The 17,840-nt window shown below is 37.9% G+C and overlaps 1 protein-coding gene across 1 annotated transcript in view; it reads left to right on the top strand.

Annotated features, from left to right (window-relative positions):
• Nucleotides 1-17,840, top strand: part of CPS1 (carbamoyl-phosphate synthase 1) — a 188,391-nt gene that overhangs the window by 59,803 nt on the left and 110,748 nt on the right. The window contains exons 13-19 of the mRNA XM_070737805.1: nt 930-1,025; nt 2,652-2,841; nt 3,753-3,910; nt 7,165-7,293; nt 9,849-9,993; nt 11,768-11,978; nt 13,386-13,584. Of these exons, the coding sequence (XP_070593906.1) occupies nt 930-1,025; nt 2,652-2,841; nt 3,753-3,910; nt 7,165-7,293; nt 9,849-9,993; nt 11,768-11,978; nt 13,386-13,584 (1,128 nt within the window). The remainder of the gene's footprint in view (nt 1-929; nt 1,026-2,651; nt 2,842-3,752; nt 3,911-7,164; nt 7,294-9,848; nt 9,994-11,767; nt 11,979-13,385; nt 13,585-17,840) is intronic.

Raw genomic sequence — 17,840 nt, forward strand, 5'->3', positions numbered from 1 at the left:
TTAATTTCAGATCATATCTCCACTGCCCCGAGAGAAACATCATGTTCCCCCTCCCCCCATGGGTCCATAAGAGTTGTTGTAGCTTAGGGTTGAATTGTGAAGTACTTGGTGCTGTCTGAGTTTAGTAGTTCACATGCAGATATTTTGTAACTTAACTAATACCTTCAGTGCTGGAAGGCTTCATTATCTAGTCAGGTAATGAAATGTCTGCAAGCAAGCCACCATGTTCTGACATGAAACAAAATTAATGCTTTGAGGGTGAAATATTTTAATTCCTATTGGATATTTTCCCCCCAAAATGATTTTAACTATAGGAGGATTTTGTCAAGGGACAAAAGAGGGTCTACTTTGGATAATAATGATTGTTATGATGCCTTGACAGACACCACAAGGAATGCTTGCAAGTTTACTATTTGGCTGAATGTGTAGTTTTGCAAATACTTATTTTTCAACTTCAGAATTTTCTTATAATTTCTTGTTTGTTTCAGCAATGCAGCATGCTAGATTATGCTTTGGAGGGCAGAGGCATCCCCTCCTCTAATGAAGTGGTCTAAAGAAGTTTGTAGGGAACTTTCCACCCAAAAAGTACACTGTGTAGCTTTTCTAGATCACTTGAGGTTAGAGCTTCAAGAATTCCCAGCTATCTGACTACCCATAGTGGTGAATAGTATTTGAAATGCTTGAAAACTAACATCCTTCTCATTGCAATTCTATAGCCAACAGGAACAGAGTCAAAGTGGAAGCATCAATTATTCCAACTAGAAAGAAAGAAGTTAGGGCACAGCTTCATTGATTTAGAAAGACTGAGAATGTATGTGCTATTATAACACAAAATAATTGACTGAGATGGACTGCCATAGAAAATGAATGAATGACTGAATGAATGAATGAATGAATGAATGAAAACAGACTTTTCTAATTATTTTAAGGTTTCTAAAGTCCTCATCCTAGGATCTGGTGGTCTGTCTATTGGTCAAGCAGGAGAATTTGATTATTCTGGCTCACAGGCTGTGAAAGCCATGAAGGTAAGAACAAGGACACTGATATGTTGGCATGTGCCATAGCTATTCCTGCTCTTTCAGACAGGAAGATTGTATTCTGCTTTTATCAAATATTTGACACAATACAGAAGCATGACATACTAACTGTCTCTAATATTGATTGAGAATGAACTCTGTACCTCCCCTGAACTTCTAAGTGGACTCCATTATTAATAAGCATGCAATGAAATCATTCACATAAATGATTGAAAATGGTTTACTAGAAATGGTAAAGATAGTGATTGATTGTGAATAAATACATGTTATTATTTTCCAAGTTCAGCTTGGTATCTGTTACTTTGTTTTGAGGATGGAAATGCAAATAATATTTTAAACGATGTAGCAAATGACAGGTAACAGGACTCTGGGTTAACCAGAGCACAAATCACTATATAGGCTAAGTCTACTGAGATACTCAGGGTTTATGCCTGCTGTTACTGTACAATAAACTTCCAGTAATTTTTGTAAAGCAGTAAAAATAAAGTATTTTTGCAGTATTACAACTTCCATCTGCAACTTTGCAGATGGTACCTACCATATTTGCAGAAGCAAGTGACAGACTTTGAAAGCCTTGAATTATTTATGAAATATGATATCTTATAGGAAATAGCTTTATAAATAGGGTAATAATTAGATTTCTCACTGTACATGCATAAGGATAAATGAATCTTTTATCAGTGTTCATGTTTGGATTTTTGCATAACATCTTTCTCATAAAGAGATTAAAATTATAATAGCAGAGTATGAGGTATGGATTACAAAATTTCATTTTTCATTTTTATGTTTGAGAGAGAGAGAGAGAGAGGGAGAGAGGGAGGGAGGGAGAGAGAGAGAGAGAGAGAGAGAGAGAGAGAGAGAGAGAGAGAGAGAGAGAGCCTATCGGATTTCTGGTTAAAAAGAGCCATTCTCCCTTCTGAGAAAATGTGCATGATGCACCCAAGTAAAATATCATTTTCATTTCTAGCTATTTTAATAGGAAAGCTAAAGACTTTTAAATCCAATACCATTTAAATAAGTTTAACATTGTCTAAATATTTTTCTGTTACTTTTGTATGAGTTAAAGGTGTTTTTTATGGGATGTGTCACAAGGGTACTTGTCAGTCACAAAAAATCCTTTCTGCTAATAGTCATCATGGGGTACATTTTTCCCAATTTCAGGAAAACGTGTTCAAAATTGGGAAGCCCTGAATTCTCTAGGCCAATTTCAATGTCTGATTAAAGTGATACTTGGCTGATTCAACAAAAACATTAGTGAGGCCCTAAAATTGGCAAAATGACTGATAGAATTAAAGCTAGTACAGGAAAGGGCTACTTCACTGAGGATATGGTATCTAAAGATAGCAAATCAAAAGGGGAAAATGTATTTTCTTGATAACAAAAATAATCTTACTTCCCTCCCTTCTATTTTCTTGCTTTCTATTTCATCGTTAAGAAATATTCTGTTTTCTATTAATCTTGATAGCGTAACCTCTTTTCTCACTACTAATTAGCTGTCCAAATTTGCTGCTAAATCAGCCTTTCTAGAAATGACACTTATTCTTGGTGTCTTTACCTTTGGCAGCATGTTCTGCACCAGTAATGTAGTCAAGAGTATTTGTTTTGTTTTTCCAGGAAGAAAATGTGAAAACTGTTCTGATGAACCCCAACATTGCATCGGTTCAGACAAATGAAGTTGGCTTAAAGCAGGCTGACACTGTTTATTTTCTTCCAATCACCCCACATTTTGTTACAGAAGTCATCAAAACAGAACGACCAGATGGATTAATTCTTGGCATGGGTGGACAAACTGCTCTGAACTGTGGTAAGTTATGGTATTTCTCTAATGCAGCAGAGAAAATCCTAGGCAGGTAATCCTCAATTTACATCCATTTATTTACCAAATGTTGACTTGGTAAATGTGAAAGACTGACTTACGACTAGCCCTTTGTCCTAAGACTGTTACAAGTGGAACCATGATCAATACTTGGGGCCTTGGAAATTGGCGTGTATTTACAATCTTTGCAGAATTGTTATGTATAGGGTCATATGTGGCCATGAATGTGCGTCAGTTCTATTCCGCTGAATTTTGATTATGATCAGAAGATGAGGATTTCCTGTATCTGTAAGAAAGGGCAACAAAGACCATATGCAAACTATGGGAAAGAAAGAATTTCAAAGAGACGGTGTCTTAATTATGTGGCTGGGAATTCAACTCTTTCTGGAATCCATGTGGTTCTGTTTCTTTGGTTTGCCAGTTTCATGGGCTTGACAGGTTCCACCATTAAAGGAACGCCACCTTCATATACTCTGGCTTAAGCCTTCTTGGGGACTCTTCCTCCCAATTCTATTTACTCTCAGATATCTTGATTACCCACCCATCCTTCGCTACATTTTTAGAGTGATTTTAAAATGTGCTTGTTCAGAAAAGTATTTGGGGATGAGTAAAATCGTGATATCTGGAAAGATGTTTTAGTTATAATTTCATTAACCAATATTTGTTTTTCATTTTCAAACAATTTTATATGTTGCTCAGAATCTCTGGAAATGGAATGTCACATAAATTGTAGAAATAATTAACTCCCACTTTTCTTACATCAGAGCTGAATTGATGCACATTCATGCCAGCTGGCCCTATATGAACCTATATGTAATGGCTAAAAAAATCAGTTGTTAAGGAGAAAAGATTTCCAAACATTTGCGAATGCTAATTGTTCCAATTCATTCTGTGTACAGGAGTGGAGCTGTTTAAACGTGGCATTTTGCAGGAATATGGAGTGAAGGTCCTTGGAACATCAGTTGAATCTATCATGGCTACTGAGGACAGGCAGATGTTTTCAGACAAACTGAATGAAATTAATGAGAAGATTGCTCCTAGCTATGCTGTGGAATCGGTAAATCAAATTTCAAATAATAAATCTGGTGATTGTTTGAAATGGCTGAACTGGTGAATTGTCTAAATGTGGAGGCCATGTCATCTTAACTATGGGGACAGGAGAATTCTCCATTTATCATTGCTCTGAATATATTTTGACTCACAAATATATATGAAGGGAATATATGGCATCACATTTTCTAGGCTATATTTTGAAAGTGTTCCCTTTCAGTCTATCATTTGTCCCACTGTCTTTGCATGAATAATGGTGGTGCTGCAGCAGCAAACTTTGTCTCTTCGAAGACCTTATGAGTTGAAAGACAAGGGTGTCAGCATGTCATACACCCCAGTCTCTGACTTCAACCAGAGAGGGTACTATTTCTTCACACTCCTTCATCACAGGCAGTTCTGGTCAGAGGTAGGACAAGCAGAGAAGAGGCACTGCAGAGCCTATCCCTTCTCTTTTTCATGACCCCAACTCAGTTCTGTCAATGGTAGAGCCAGATAACTTGATTGAGCATTTGCTGTACATTAAATAATGAGGAACTTTAGATCTTAGATCCATTCTGACATTTTACTTGGGGATAATTGTTTTTGAGAAAATAATAATGTTCAAATCTCATCACCGGCTCAAGGTTGACTCAGCTTTCCGTCCTTCCAAGGTGGGTAAAATGAGGATCCGGATTGTGTGGGCAATATGCTGGCTCTGTTAAATAGTGCTATTGCTAACATGTTGTAAGCCGCCCTGGGTCTAAGGAGAAGGGCGGCATAAAAAAAAATCAATCAATCAATCAAACGAACAAACAAACAAGCAAACAAATAAATTTCAATTTCTAATATTATTTAAATGCTAACATGATTTAACAGTTAACTCAGAATAGTTTTTGTCCTACCAAAGTCCACTAAAGCAGTGTTTCCCAACCGGTGTGCCGCGGCACACTGGTGTGCCGCGAGACATGGTCAGGTGTGCCGCGAAGAAATAAGCTCAGCTTCTGGTCTCGCAACTTTTTGCGAAGAGAAAAAAGTTGTGAGACCGGAAGCTGAGCTTGCTTCTTTGCGCCTTCCAAGTTTTCCAGCAGCTGCGGCGCCCCGCCCGGCTGGAGCGTCTCTGTCAGCAGGTGAGCTTTGGGGCTTGGTGGGAGGGCAGCGGCAGCGGGAGGGCGGCGCGCAGCGGGAGGGTGATGACGGCGGCAGCGGCAGCGGGCAGGAGCCATGCCATGGGGCAGTGGCAGGGTGGTCCCTCTCTCTCTCCCCCTCTCTTGCTTTCTATTTCTCTCCCCCCTCTCCCTCTCTCTTTCTCCCAGTAGCCGTGGGGCGACGTCAGGGTGATCAGCTGTGAGGCGGAGCTACGGAACAGAGGAATAGAGGCACCGACGGCGGCGGCTGGAAATGCTGGAATTGCGTGGCTGGCTGGACCAGGACGGAGGCTCAAGCCCCACGTCCATGCCCAGCGCAACGCCAGAAATGTACGGCGTCTAGCCACCGCCGTCTGTGCCTCCGTTCTGGAGCTCCGCTTCACAGCTGATCACCCTGCCGTCGCCCCACGGCTACTGGGAGAAAGAGAGAGGGAGAGAGGGGGGAGAGAAAGAGAAAGCAAGAGAGGGAGAGAGAGAAAGAGAGAGGAAGAGAGGGGGGAGAGAAAGAGAGAGAAAGATATAGCAAGAGAGGGAGAGAGAGAAAGAGAGGGAGAGAGGGGGGAGAGAAAGAGAGAGAAAGAGATAGCAAGAGAGGTAGAGAGAAGAAGAGAGGGGGGGATAGAAAGAGAGAGAAAGAGATAGCAAGAGAGGGAGAGAGAAGGAGAGAGGGAGAGAGGGGGGAGAGAAAGAGATAGCAAGAGAGGGAGAGAGAGAGGGAGAGAGGGGGAGAGAGAGAAAGAGATAGCAAGAGAGGGAGAGAGAGAAAGAGAGAGGGAGAGAGGGGGGAGAGAAAGAAGGAGAGAGAGGGGGTAGAGAAAGAGAGAAAGCAAAAGAGAGAGAGAGAGGAAGAGAGAGCAAGAGAGAGGGAGAGAGAGGGGGGAGAGAAAGAGAGAAAGCAAAAGAGAGAGAGAGAAAGAGAGATAGCAAGAGAGAGAAAGAGAGGGAGAGAGAGGGGGAAGAGAGAAAGAGAGAAAGACAGCAAGAGAGAGAAAGCAAGAGAGAGAGAGAAAGAGGGGGGAAGGAGGGTGAGGGAAAGACAGAGAGAGGGAAGGAGGGCAAAGAAGAGAGGAAGGAAGGGAGAAACAAAGAGAGATGGAGAGAGAGGGGAAAGAAAGAGGAGGGAAGGGAGAGAGAGAGAGAAAGAGGGAGAGAGAAAAATAGAGCGAAAGGGAGGAAGAGAGATATTTTTTGTCTAAACTTTTTTTTACACACACACACCCGCCCCCCCCGCTCAATGTTCCCCAGGATTTTGTAAATGTGAATAATGTGCCGCGGCTCAAAGAAGGTTGGGAAACACTGCACTAAAGATTTTAAAGTAATGAACAATATTGATTATTAGGGTTAGGACAATAAATTTGTTCACACCTAGATAAATCATTCCAATTTTGTCATGACTTTTATTTTCTAATCCCCCTTTTTTAACTGCTAAAAAGAGTTACCCTCTCTCTTTTTTGGAATCTTTCTGCATGCTTGTTTTACTCCTGGGTTAGTAATAGTATTGCAGGTAGAAGTGTTCTGTGTGTGCACTGAGAGCAGATATCAAGCAATGATTTCACAATTATAACGGAAAAGAGATTTATTTAGGGAAAAATAGTCTAGCAGTTAGCTAATGATAATCTACCAGAAGACGAATGAAAGAATCTCTGTGTTATGGATAATATGCATGCGAAGAAAGGCAAAGGCAAGTAAGTAGAAGTTAGCAATTTCTTAGACAAAAAACAGGGGAGAATAATAGAGAAAGAGAGATCAGAAAGTAAATCCTTCAATCTCTACCTACCATTGCCCATTGTGCTCAATTAGTCCTAGGGCAATGAAAAGTCAGTGTCATTGAATCTTGTTATCTATTCCCATGAAGTGTGTACACAGGAATATGTAAAATTGTTCAATGAAATATTTTTATAAAAAATTGCTATGAACAAACTTAGTTTTTACTGATTTTTTTCAGGGAAGTTATTAGAGTAAATTTATCTACCATTGTGTCCTAACTGAACATTAAGTATTAACTTAATCAGCATCCACAGGCCTAATTTATAGCATGTTATGTAGTAATGTATTGATTCTCAAAAGTTTTAGGTTCAGAGAGATTTTCTATATACAGTACTTGTCTTATTTTCTGTTCATTTCTGTATTGTGGCAGATAGAAGATGCTTTGGAAGCAGCAGAAAAAATTGGCTACCCTGTTATGATCCGCTCAGCTTATGCCCTGGGAGGACTAGGATCGGGTTTATGCGTTGATAAGGAACGTCTCCTGGATCTTGCTACCAAGGTATTGTTCTGGTTGTTCTTTGGTAGTATTTTGGTGTCATACCTGAAACTCAGTGATTATCTACCTAGTCACCTGGTTAGCTGCCAAGGGTCACCTTGCAGAGAAGATGGGCAGCATAAACATTTAATAAATGAAATATATAAATCCAAGGTAGAAATCAGGGCACAGCAGGCAGAATCATAAGCCATATGTTGGACAGTGTGTATTTAGTTTCAGTATCTTAATAAGAATATCAAATACCAGCAGTACTTCCATCTGACTATTAGTGTAGATACTCAATATGATATAATATTATACAAATATATAACAATAAAACATGTAAAATTGGAAGTTATTTAAAAATCACTCCTAAGTAATTACAAAGATTTGAATAGAATGTTGTCAAATGATTTTTAAAAAAAATAAATTAATTTACAAAAGAAATTAGCGTTCCATTTTTTTTCTTTTTTAAACTTTATTAAATATATACATTAAAAACAAAAGAGAACAAAAGACAAAAATGTGTATACATATATACTGTATAAACATATAATACATTACAAAGAAAAAAAGAAAATCAAGAAAGAAAGAGCAAATAGTCAATAATGTGTCTATTTAATAGGCCCTGTCCTGTCACCTGTGGGATGGGGTAGCACCAGCAAGCTTAAAAGCAATCAGAAAACAATATGAACAACTGTCTAATAGCTATAGCTATGCTCTACCTATCTTCCTTTTTGAATTTTTGTCTGATGATTCCTAAGAGAAATAATTCAGGTTTTGAGTGGATAGTTAGGTTTTCAATTTTTTAAATTTTTTGCCAGTACAGGTAGTTTCTTGCTTTTACACAGGTCCACCAAACATGGTAATAGGTTCCTATTTCTTTTTTACATTTCCAACACATTGGGGAAAGATTTGGAAACATTTTTGCTAATCGTGCTGGTGGGAGGTGCTAATGATAGTACATTTTGTATAAATTTTCTTTGTAAGAAGTGGCCAATGTTAATTTGTAGTTAATATTCCAATTTTTCCCCCACTCATAGTCCATATATTTTCTAAGCAACTAGCAAAATTAACCTGAAAATTCATTTATCCATTTTCACTTTTTCATATTAACATATTTTATGATAATTAATTAATTAATTAATAAACAATCAGTATCCAATAACATTTAAAATCTTAATATTTTTATTATATTTCTGTTGATAGATAATCTTCTGTAGAATAAAACAAGTATTTCTGCCTAGGGAGTTTATAAAACTTGCTATCTTTGAAAAGTGATGGATCAATCTTCAGAACTGATGGGTTATGTGAAGGATGTCATTGGTTTCTGAAAATATGAACAAGAGGACAAGCTCAATAGATTATGGAAACACTTTCATTCTTTAAAGTTCTCATCCTTTGGAATAGATGAGCTTTCTCAGCTTTGGAAATCTTTGCCTTAACAACAAAAAAATTAGCCATAGGGAGGGCATCTGTCACTGAAAGATGTTAGGATCGTAGCCTGCTTGCAAAGAACGAGAGACATCTTTATTTAGATTATGTATGGGGACACTATTGTGTACTCATGATTATTAGAACCATACTATAAGAATTATTGAAAGGAAGCAGAATAATATAATACATTACAATATTTACATTATAAATAAAATGACACTATTAAGTTTTAGCCTCTGGAAATTTAAAGTCAGAAAGTTAGGTAAAGCATATTTATCATCTGAGTAACCTGATAAGCAGAAACCATCCCAAAGTATATTATTAGGCATTTTATTCTAGTTCAATATGCAAATAGCTGACAGTTGTATTTTTTTCCAATGCTGGCAAAAGGATAATGCTTTCACCATAGACTCCTGGCCAGATTAAGGCTTTGGCTCTCCACCATCTATGGTGACCACCACATTCTGCCTGATGGTAAGGTTAGATTTGAATACAATAAACAGGCTAAATATATCTCATTAACTGGGAAGAAAGCTGATGTTCATTTCCTGATGTTTATCTCTTGCATATTTTTAAATATAAAGTATACTATTGAATATAAAATATCAATTTAAGCTTCAAGGCTGGTCTCTATTGACAGACGTTTCCCTTTGTTTTTGTTCACCTAAAAGCCATCTAAATAGTGACTGATACAGTACCATGAAACTCTAGATTTGGAATGTATTTTGACTAAGAAAACTTATTGTGTTCACTAGTTTCATACAGTAGGTATTCCTTGCTTCATGCTCACTGATTCAGCAATCATTTCAATGGTGCTGAAAGAGCACATCCGTCTGTGCTTCGGAGGACCTATCCACACCACCCCCATGCTCCCTGCAGTAGCCACACACACTCTGAAGTCTTGTTTGTGGCATTCTTGCCATCCTGCAGCATGCACTCACCTATGCTTCATGATGATAAGCAGATTTGTGGAAAATTTGACTTATTTGCATTTTTAATGTAGCCTAGCTCTTCTTGCAAGTCTGTTTTTTAAAATAGAAATGGCCCTTTGACAGCAACTATGTTTCAAGAGTGCTAGGAAATGTTAATTTTTTAGCAGAACTTTAAAACCTGATGACTTTCTCTTCTCTATAATCATCAAGGCATTTGCAATGACTAATCAAATTCTTGTGGAGAAATCAGTGGTAGGATGGAAGGAAATTGAATATGAAGTTGTGAGAGATGCAGCTGACAATTGTATCACTGTCTGCAATATGGAAAATGTTGATGCAATGGGAGTTCATACAGGTATGTTTGCTTAGTTTGTTGTCATATTATTATTTAAAACTTTGTCATTGGATTCTGAAGGCTTAGTTCTAACATCTGTACGACTATAGTATTGATCCAATGTCACTAATTCAGTCTTAACACCAAATGCCCCCTTTAACCTCCAGAACCATCTTTGTCCAGAGATTGCCAGATAGGGATAGGGGAGGGTTGGTTAGTCTTTGAATCATTAAAACAGCCGTGTTGTTTGCAAGCTTGAGCTTTGTTTTGCTTGAGGTATATAAATAAAAGAGCTGCTTTAATTATTATAAAAAAGTATTTTAATGCACTTCCAAATTTTATGAACCAGTTCTTTCACATATTTGGCACAAATCTAGTATGCATCAATAGCTTCAAGGAACCTTGAAAAGATTTGAAATTGTAAGGAATAACTTATTCATCTGAAATGTCATTGCAACAGGTGTGTGTGTGTGTTTGTGTGTATAGGAGCTATGATGTTCCTTCAATATACCAGGGTGATTCGACACAAAAATATGTAACCATTCCCTGGTACAGAGCTGAAGGGATTGGATATTGTAGCCTAGAGGTTAATTCTCTGCCTTACAAGGCAAAGGTTGCAAGTTCAAGTCCCAGTGAGGGTATGGCTAGCTGATGAGGCCAAATAAGGCCAAAATAGATCTATCCTAGTCTCCCTTAATTTTAAAATTCAGCAAAAACATGTATATATATACACACACGCGATTAAGTTTTGTGCTAAACTGAAAAAATCTCTTGAGGAGACTAACAAAATGATTTGTGAGGCTTACAGGGACTCTGTTCTGTCCTACTCACAAGTTTCGAGGTAGTTAAAGGCCTTTAAGGAGGGTTGGGAAGAGGTTCACAATGAACAACGCTCTGGGCGGCCATCAAACATTAAAACCAACAACAATGTGGCTCGTGTTTGACAATTATTGGACTCTGACCGTCGATTGAGTATCAAGATGGTTGCCAGTGAACTGAACTTGACATCTACTGTTGTTTTTGGCATTGTTACTGAAGATTTAGCGATGAGGAAAGTATGCGCGAAGCTTGTGCCCAAGGTGTTGTTAGACGACCAAAAGACCAACCGAGCGAAAGTTTCAAGTGAACTGTTGCAACTTTTGAAGGGAGAACTTTTGAATCTGATTATTTGGACAATGTCATCACTGGTGATGAAATCTGGGTTTCTGAATACCACCCAGAAACAAAACACCAAATCTCTGAGTGGCACACTGACCAGTCCCCCAAATCAGGAGGGCGAAAATGGCCTCCCTAGGCTCTGGAGGCTCTGAGGGCCAGAAATAGGCCAGTTTCTGGCCTTCCTGAACTTCTGGTGGGCCCGTCTTTTGCCCTGAGCCTTCACACGGGCCCTGCACTTACCTGCATTCAAAACAGGCCATGTGGGGGCTCTGGGTGGGGCAAACCAAGAGTGAGATTAGGGGATTCTCCAAACTGCATAGAATCTTAGCTAGAGGTTCCCTGCAAACTCTTAGCAGCCCACCCCTGCTAATAATCCATGTGTGTATGCAAGCATGTGTGTATATTATTTGTACGTTGTCTACTTCCAAAGTCTCAATTTAAATTTTATTTTAAATTGTATCAAATAAATACATTTGCTTCCAGTACATCTATTCCTATGCATTTTAATTCTGTGCATGCTTATTGATAATCTATTTGTTGGCTTAAAATATGTCTCTAGCATTAATACAGACCAAATATTGCACGTTTAGAATAAATCATGACCACTGCTTTCCAATTCTTTTTCATCTTTGATTAGGAGATTCTATTGTGGTAGCTCCCAGCCAGACCCTTTCAAATGAAGAATTACAGATGCTACGGAAATCAACCATCAATGTTGTCCGCCACTTGAACATTGTGGGGGAGTGTAATATCCAGTATGCCTTAAATCCCACCTCTCTGGAGTATTGCATCATTGAAGTTAATGCCCGACTTTCTAGAAGCTCTGCCTTGGCATCGAAGGCCACAGGGTAAGGCTGGAAACAGTAATGGGTGGGCAGCTGCATAAAGGAAGCATTTGAATTGTGTGGGTTTTTTTTTAAAAGCCTTTCGAAATATTTAAATATGTAGCCAAATATATAGTAATTTCAGTTAAATTCACAAAAGCCTTTCTCATATATTTAATACATTTTTAATTCTGTTATGTTAAAATTAATAATTAAGTGAATGGAGAGACTTCTCAAGTCTGCATGCAGCCTTCACCCTCAGGCTGGACACTCTTGCTAGAGCAGCTTGATTATCAGTACGGTATGTCATGCATGTCGGCTTTGATGTCTTTTCTTCAAGGATTCCTTTCTTGCCTGGAGTTAAAATCAAATTCTGTAGGTGTACAAAGTATATTGTAACCTTAAGGGTTTTTTCTTCTTCTTCTTTTCCTCGGGAGTGGAAATGCTGAACACAGCTCAAGTAGACCATACCAGATATTCCCCAGAAATCATGAGGCAGGTAGAAAGATTCTCTAGCCTTGAAGAAATATATTGAGTAAAACAATGTTCTGTCTATCTTGAAGAAAAATATGTTGTCTGGTCTCTATGTGCTTATTGGACCAAACCTAAGCGGTTTGTGCAGCTGCTGTAGGGTTGAATGGGATCAGTATTTCTCAACTTCAGCAAGTTTGTAAGATGTCTGTACTCAGATATATGTACTCCAGTTCCCAGAATTCAAGCTGGTTGAGCAAATGCTAGCTGGGGAATGCTGGGAATTGAAGTTCACACATCTCACAAAGTGGCTGAGGCTGAGAAATACTGAATTAGATGATCCTTGTGATCATTTCCAATTCTACAGTTCTGTGATATGCAAAAAAGCCTTTGATGTGAGCCGGGGTTACACAGCAGGTAGAGTGCTGTACTGCAGGCCAATGTCATTTATATAAATAATTCTTTAAGTGTTCTATAAGTTTTCTACTAATATTTGGATGGTCTGAAAATTGCTGATTTGGGCACAGGGTTGAACTATAAGATCTCCAATACAGGTAATTGTTGACCATGCACTTAATAACCATTCAATGTTACAACGGCATTGGAAAAAGTGACTTATGACCCTTTTTCACACTTACAATCATTACGGCATTTCCATAGTCACATGATCAAAATTCAGATACTTGGCAATTGATTCATATTTAGGACCGTTGCAGTATCCCAGCAAAACCAATGGGGAAGCGAGTGTCATTTTACAATCATATTACAACTGCAGCAATTCATTTAACAACTGTGGCAATAAAGGTCATAAAATGGGGCAAAGATCACTTAATAATTATGTCACTTATCTACAGACATGTAAGGGCTCAGTTATGGTTATAAATTGAGGATTACCTACATATTTTCCAACCTACGATTTTGATTACCTATGAAAATATTTCTTTTTGTTCTTAATGCCAGGTATCCTTTGGCATTTATAGCTGCCAAAATAGCCCTTGGGATCCCACTACCAGAAATTGAGAATGTAGTATCTGGAAAGACCACTGCCTGTTTTGAACCAAGCTTGGATTACATAGTAACGAAGATACCACGCTGGGATCTTGATCGTTTTCCAGGTGCATCCAACAAGATCGGGAGCTCAATGAAGAGTGTGGGTGAGGTGAGTCCAATGCTTTCCTCATTTTCTGAAGAAATAATATTCTTCTCAAAATATTGAGATCAATTGGCAATGTTGAGGATAATGTTGGAAATGGGGAGAGGGAATAAAATGCAATAGTTCAAAATGTTTCTCAGACAAACCCTTTCTCTAGGGTTACTAGTTGTGTAACTCATAACATGAATTAGGACTCTTTTTTTTTATTTGTAGTTCTACCCATTACCCATTGCATTTTGCATTCGACCACAATAAACATCCTCTACCAGCAATAAATAACCCATTTCAGGCTCAGGATTGCTCTTAGTGAACTCCTACCTTAGAAATGTGTGTGTGTGTACTCTCAACAAGTGGGTGAGGCCAAAATAAAAACAAAAATGTATTTAAATATAATTGTATGATTCTCCACAGATTGAATTATTTCTATATCTAGATTACCATTTGGTGACCCTTTGGAAGACAATCTAGATCCATGGTTAGGGAATTGTAAGCTACATGAGGGAATACAACCCTCAAAAATGTTTTAGATAATCTATGTGAGATATCAGTGGTGGGGAAACTTTTAGAAACCAAGTGCCCAAATCAGGTGCAAGCATGCCCAAACTGAAAGGTGCATGCATGCAAGCAGGCGTGTGTGTGGACATGCGTGCGGACATATACGAATGAGTGCATATGCAAGGACGTGCTTGAACATGCACATGCATTAACATGCACATCTGTGAGGACATGCATGAATGTGTTCATAGATGTATGCAAGGACATGTGTGAATGGCTGCATGCATGAGCATGCGTACATGCGCAGCAGAGACCTGAAGACCAGCTGGCCAGCGGGAGGTGGGGTATTCTGACACAGAGGTAAAATCTTTTTCTTTCATGAGCTTCCATTTTGTCGTTTGCAAGAAATCAGAAGTTCATGAAAGAAACTCCATGGAGATGTGACTTGGGGCGATGGCACGCCTGCCAGCAGAGAGGACTGTGTGCCACCTCTGACAAGCGTGCCATAGGTTTGCCATCATGGTGATATAATTATGCTTTAAATAATTATAGCTTTCTTCCACATCAAAGTTTGTGAGATAAGGATTCTTCTTACCTGATTTCTCTCACAAAATTACCAGGGTTCCTAGGAATAGAGAATTACTTTCAAAGTCAAAGTGTGTAATGTAAAAGGTAGAAAAGAAAAATATTAGAATGCCACCCATTATAATTTATAGTGCTCTCAAGGACAGCTTGAGGAAAGGTGACTTAAGCTTTGTGTAGGGAAGAAATACTCTTATTAGTTGTGCCAGAAATAGTGGAAGGATTTCATCACTCTTTGTGCAAATACTGTATCTCTAAAATTCCAAGTTCTCATATTCACTGGTAAAATGGAACAGTTCAAGCCTGTCTGTTTATTGAAACTTATGATAGGAAAAGCTGTTTAATAAAAAGTCAATTCGTTTAGTCTGAGGACTGAATTCTCACTGAGTGTTGCATACATGAAGCAGAGCACAGTCTTCCCTTGTATATACATCCTATTGGCTTTTTCTTCCTCCCGGGATGGGTGCCTTTGTTGATAAGTTGTCATAGGTTATCTATTTGCTTTTAAGAGCTAGAAATGACATTATCTAATTTTACAGTTATTTTGCTGTTAATTTTGGAATGAATTCTTTTAAATAGTTCTTAATATGAATGTTATGCTTGGCTATTAATTCATTTTATGACAAGTTAATGTGCTGAATAATTTTGAGATAAGAAAGGTGACATGAAAGTATAAAGATAAATAGGGGCTCATGCATATGGTAATTTTTATTTAATAACAGTCCATCAAATACATGAATACTTAACAATGAGGACAATGTAGTTTCTTGTTACTTCCATAGATGAGTGAATAGGTTCATGAAATAACTTAGAATAGAGTTGATCTTTCGATAAATGTTTGAATTTTGTGTTATTTCAACTATTTCCAAACTGCTGGGAATTTCAGCATTCTTTAGAAATGCCTCTCAGTTTCTGTACTTTTTAATAAACGTGTAACTGCACATCACACTCATGCTTCATTCTTGAAGGAAGCATATTTTCTGTTCTTTTTTGAAAAAAATTACCTGTTGTTGCCTTTATTTTTCAATGAGAACATTATCATTCAGTCTATATTTCAATAGCCAAAAATTATGACAAGAGAAATACATTTTATTTTTTCAGACTTCCTAAAACTCTTGGGGAGTTTTCATCCTTACAGAGAATATTCAATGAATCTCTTCTGAATTTTACAAGTAAAAAATGGGAAGGATAGTTTTGAAAAAAATGAAATAACAGAACACTGTTGTTTAGATAGTCATGAACGCTTGCTTAGGATTAGATTTTTCCCATTTTCAGACCAAGCGCTTATTCTGAATGTTCTTGCTCTTAACAAGCCAAGTAAGGTTCTTTGCTGCCCTTGCTATTCCTTCTACTTAAACATCCATCCATAGGCATCTATTCCTAACTCTTCAAAATAATGAAGAATATTGTGAATCACAGTACAATGTAACATTATGATGCATGTTTCATCCCTTGTTCCCTGCCTCCACAGACATTGATGTATCTATTTTAGAATTATTAAAATGTATAAACAAAATACATTGAACAGACCTTATCATATATTGGAGTTGTAGCTTGGCTGTTGTTTCTCAAGTTACGATAGTCACAGAAATGTTTAGTGAATTTTCTTCGATACTAGGAAGTATTTGAGAGGACAACTTTCTATTTGATGGCAAGGTATGATGATTTTAGTAAACCTATGTGTGGTATGAGATTTGCTTAATATTTTCACTTTTTATATAGTTGCCATATCTTGAATGGTATAGGCCAGTGATGGCAAATCTATGATATGTGTGCCACAGGTGGCACACAGTGCCATATCTGTCGGCACATGAGCCACTGCCCTAGCTTAGCTCCAGCGCGCATGTGTGTGCCAGCCAGCTCATGCAGAGGCTCTGGAGGGCATAATAATAATAATAATAATAATAATAATAATAATAATAATAATTAATTGGATTTGTATGCCGCCCCTCTCTGTAGATTTTCAGCTTCTGGAGGGCCTTGGGTGGTAAGGGAGGTCATTTTCGCTTTCCCCAGGCTCTAGGGAAGCCTCTGGAGCCTAGGGAGGACGAAAAACGGGCCTACTGGGCTCATCAGAAATCAGGAAATCAGCCATTTCCGGCCTCCAGAGGCCCTGTGTGGGGAGCCAGGGGAGCCGTTTTTGCCCTCCCCAGACATTGAATTATGGGTGTGTGCGATAGTGTAGGTGCATGCACTTTCAGCACCTGAGGAAAAACAGGTTCACCATCACTAGTATAGGGTCTCCTTCTTGAACAGTGGGTTAGATTAGAGGACCTTCAATGTCCCTTCCAACTCTTGTTTTTCTGGCTTCTTAAGACCTTTGCAGAAGGAATACTTTGAATATTAATGATAAAACTAAATATCAAAATTCAATATTGTCAGAATATTTTTAACTTCCACTTTTCTTTTTTCTTCTAATAAAACGTTACATTAAACATAGTAGAAAGAGCATGGCATTTAAAATTTTAATTTAGGATTCTCTGGAGTAATATTGACACATTCATCTGTAAGTTTTAAGAAGAATGGAATGTGACATAACGGGTAATTAACTAATTATCTAACAGTTTTGCAAAATATACTAATTAATAACATATTTGCTTGTAGTCAGATTTTTTCTTAATGGTTATAAAATATATTCTTTGGCTGTACTATTTTGACATTCAAGGCTTTCTTTAGAGCATTAGGGTTTTTGTTTATTTTAAAAACTTCTTTCCCTTCTACCTCCATAGAAAAAAGAAAACTTTGCACAACTCTTTGTTGAGACTAACAATATACTATCTGAACATTAGGTTTACAAAAAAGGGTATGCAAAACATGTTTATGGTGTATAAATGGGTGTGTCAATCATCCAATTAACAGGCACAATAAAAGCAGGCATTTTCAGGAACTTTAAAATCCCAAAAGGAAGTCTTTATTGAGTACATCATTCCGGTACAGAAAAAAGCAAAACCAATTCTAAATTTTCCTGTGCAAACCCTGCATAGTTAAAAATGAGTTTCATCCTCTCGTCCTATGGAATGGGTCATACTGTCCAATTAAGAATTAGCCTTTTGTTTTGATAACAGTCCATGTCTTGGCTGATACCTGCAAAAGTGTCCTTGGCCTCTCATGGCTGAAGATTTTAGCCTCAAAATTTCCTTCCTTCCTCCCAGTTCGTTGGCAAGTTGAAAAGCAATAAGAGTCAC

The sequence above is a fragment of the Erythrolamprus reginae genome, chromosome 1 (genome assembly GCF_031021105.1).
Source record: "Erythrolamprus reginae isolate rEryReg1 chromosome 1, rEryReg1.hap1, whole genome shotgun sequence".
NCBI classification, from domain to species: Eukaryota; Metazoa; Chordata; class Lepidosauria; order Squamata; family Dipsadidae; genus Erythrolamprus; species Erythrolamprus reginae.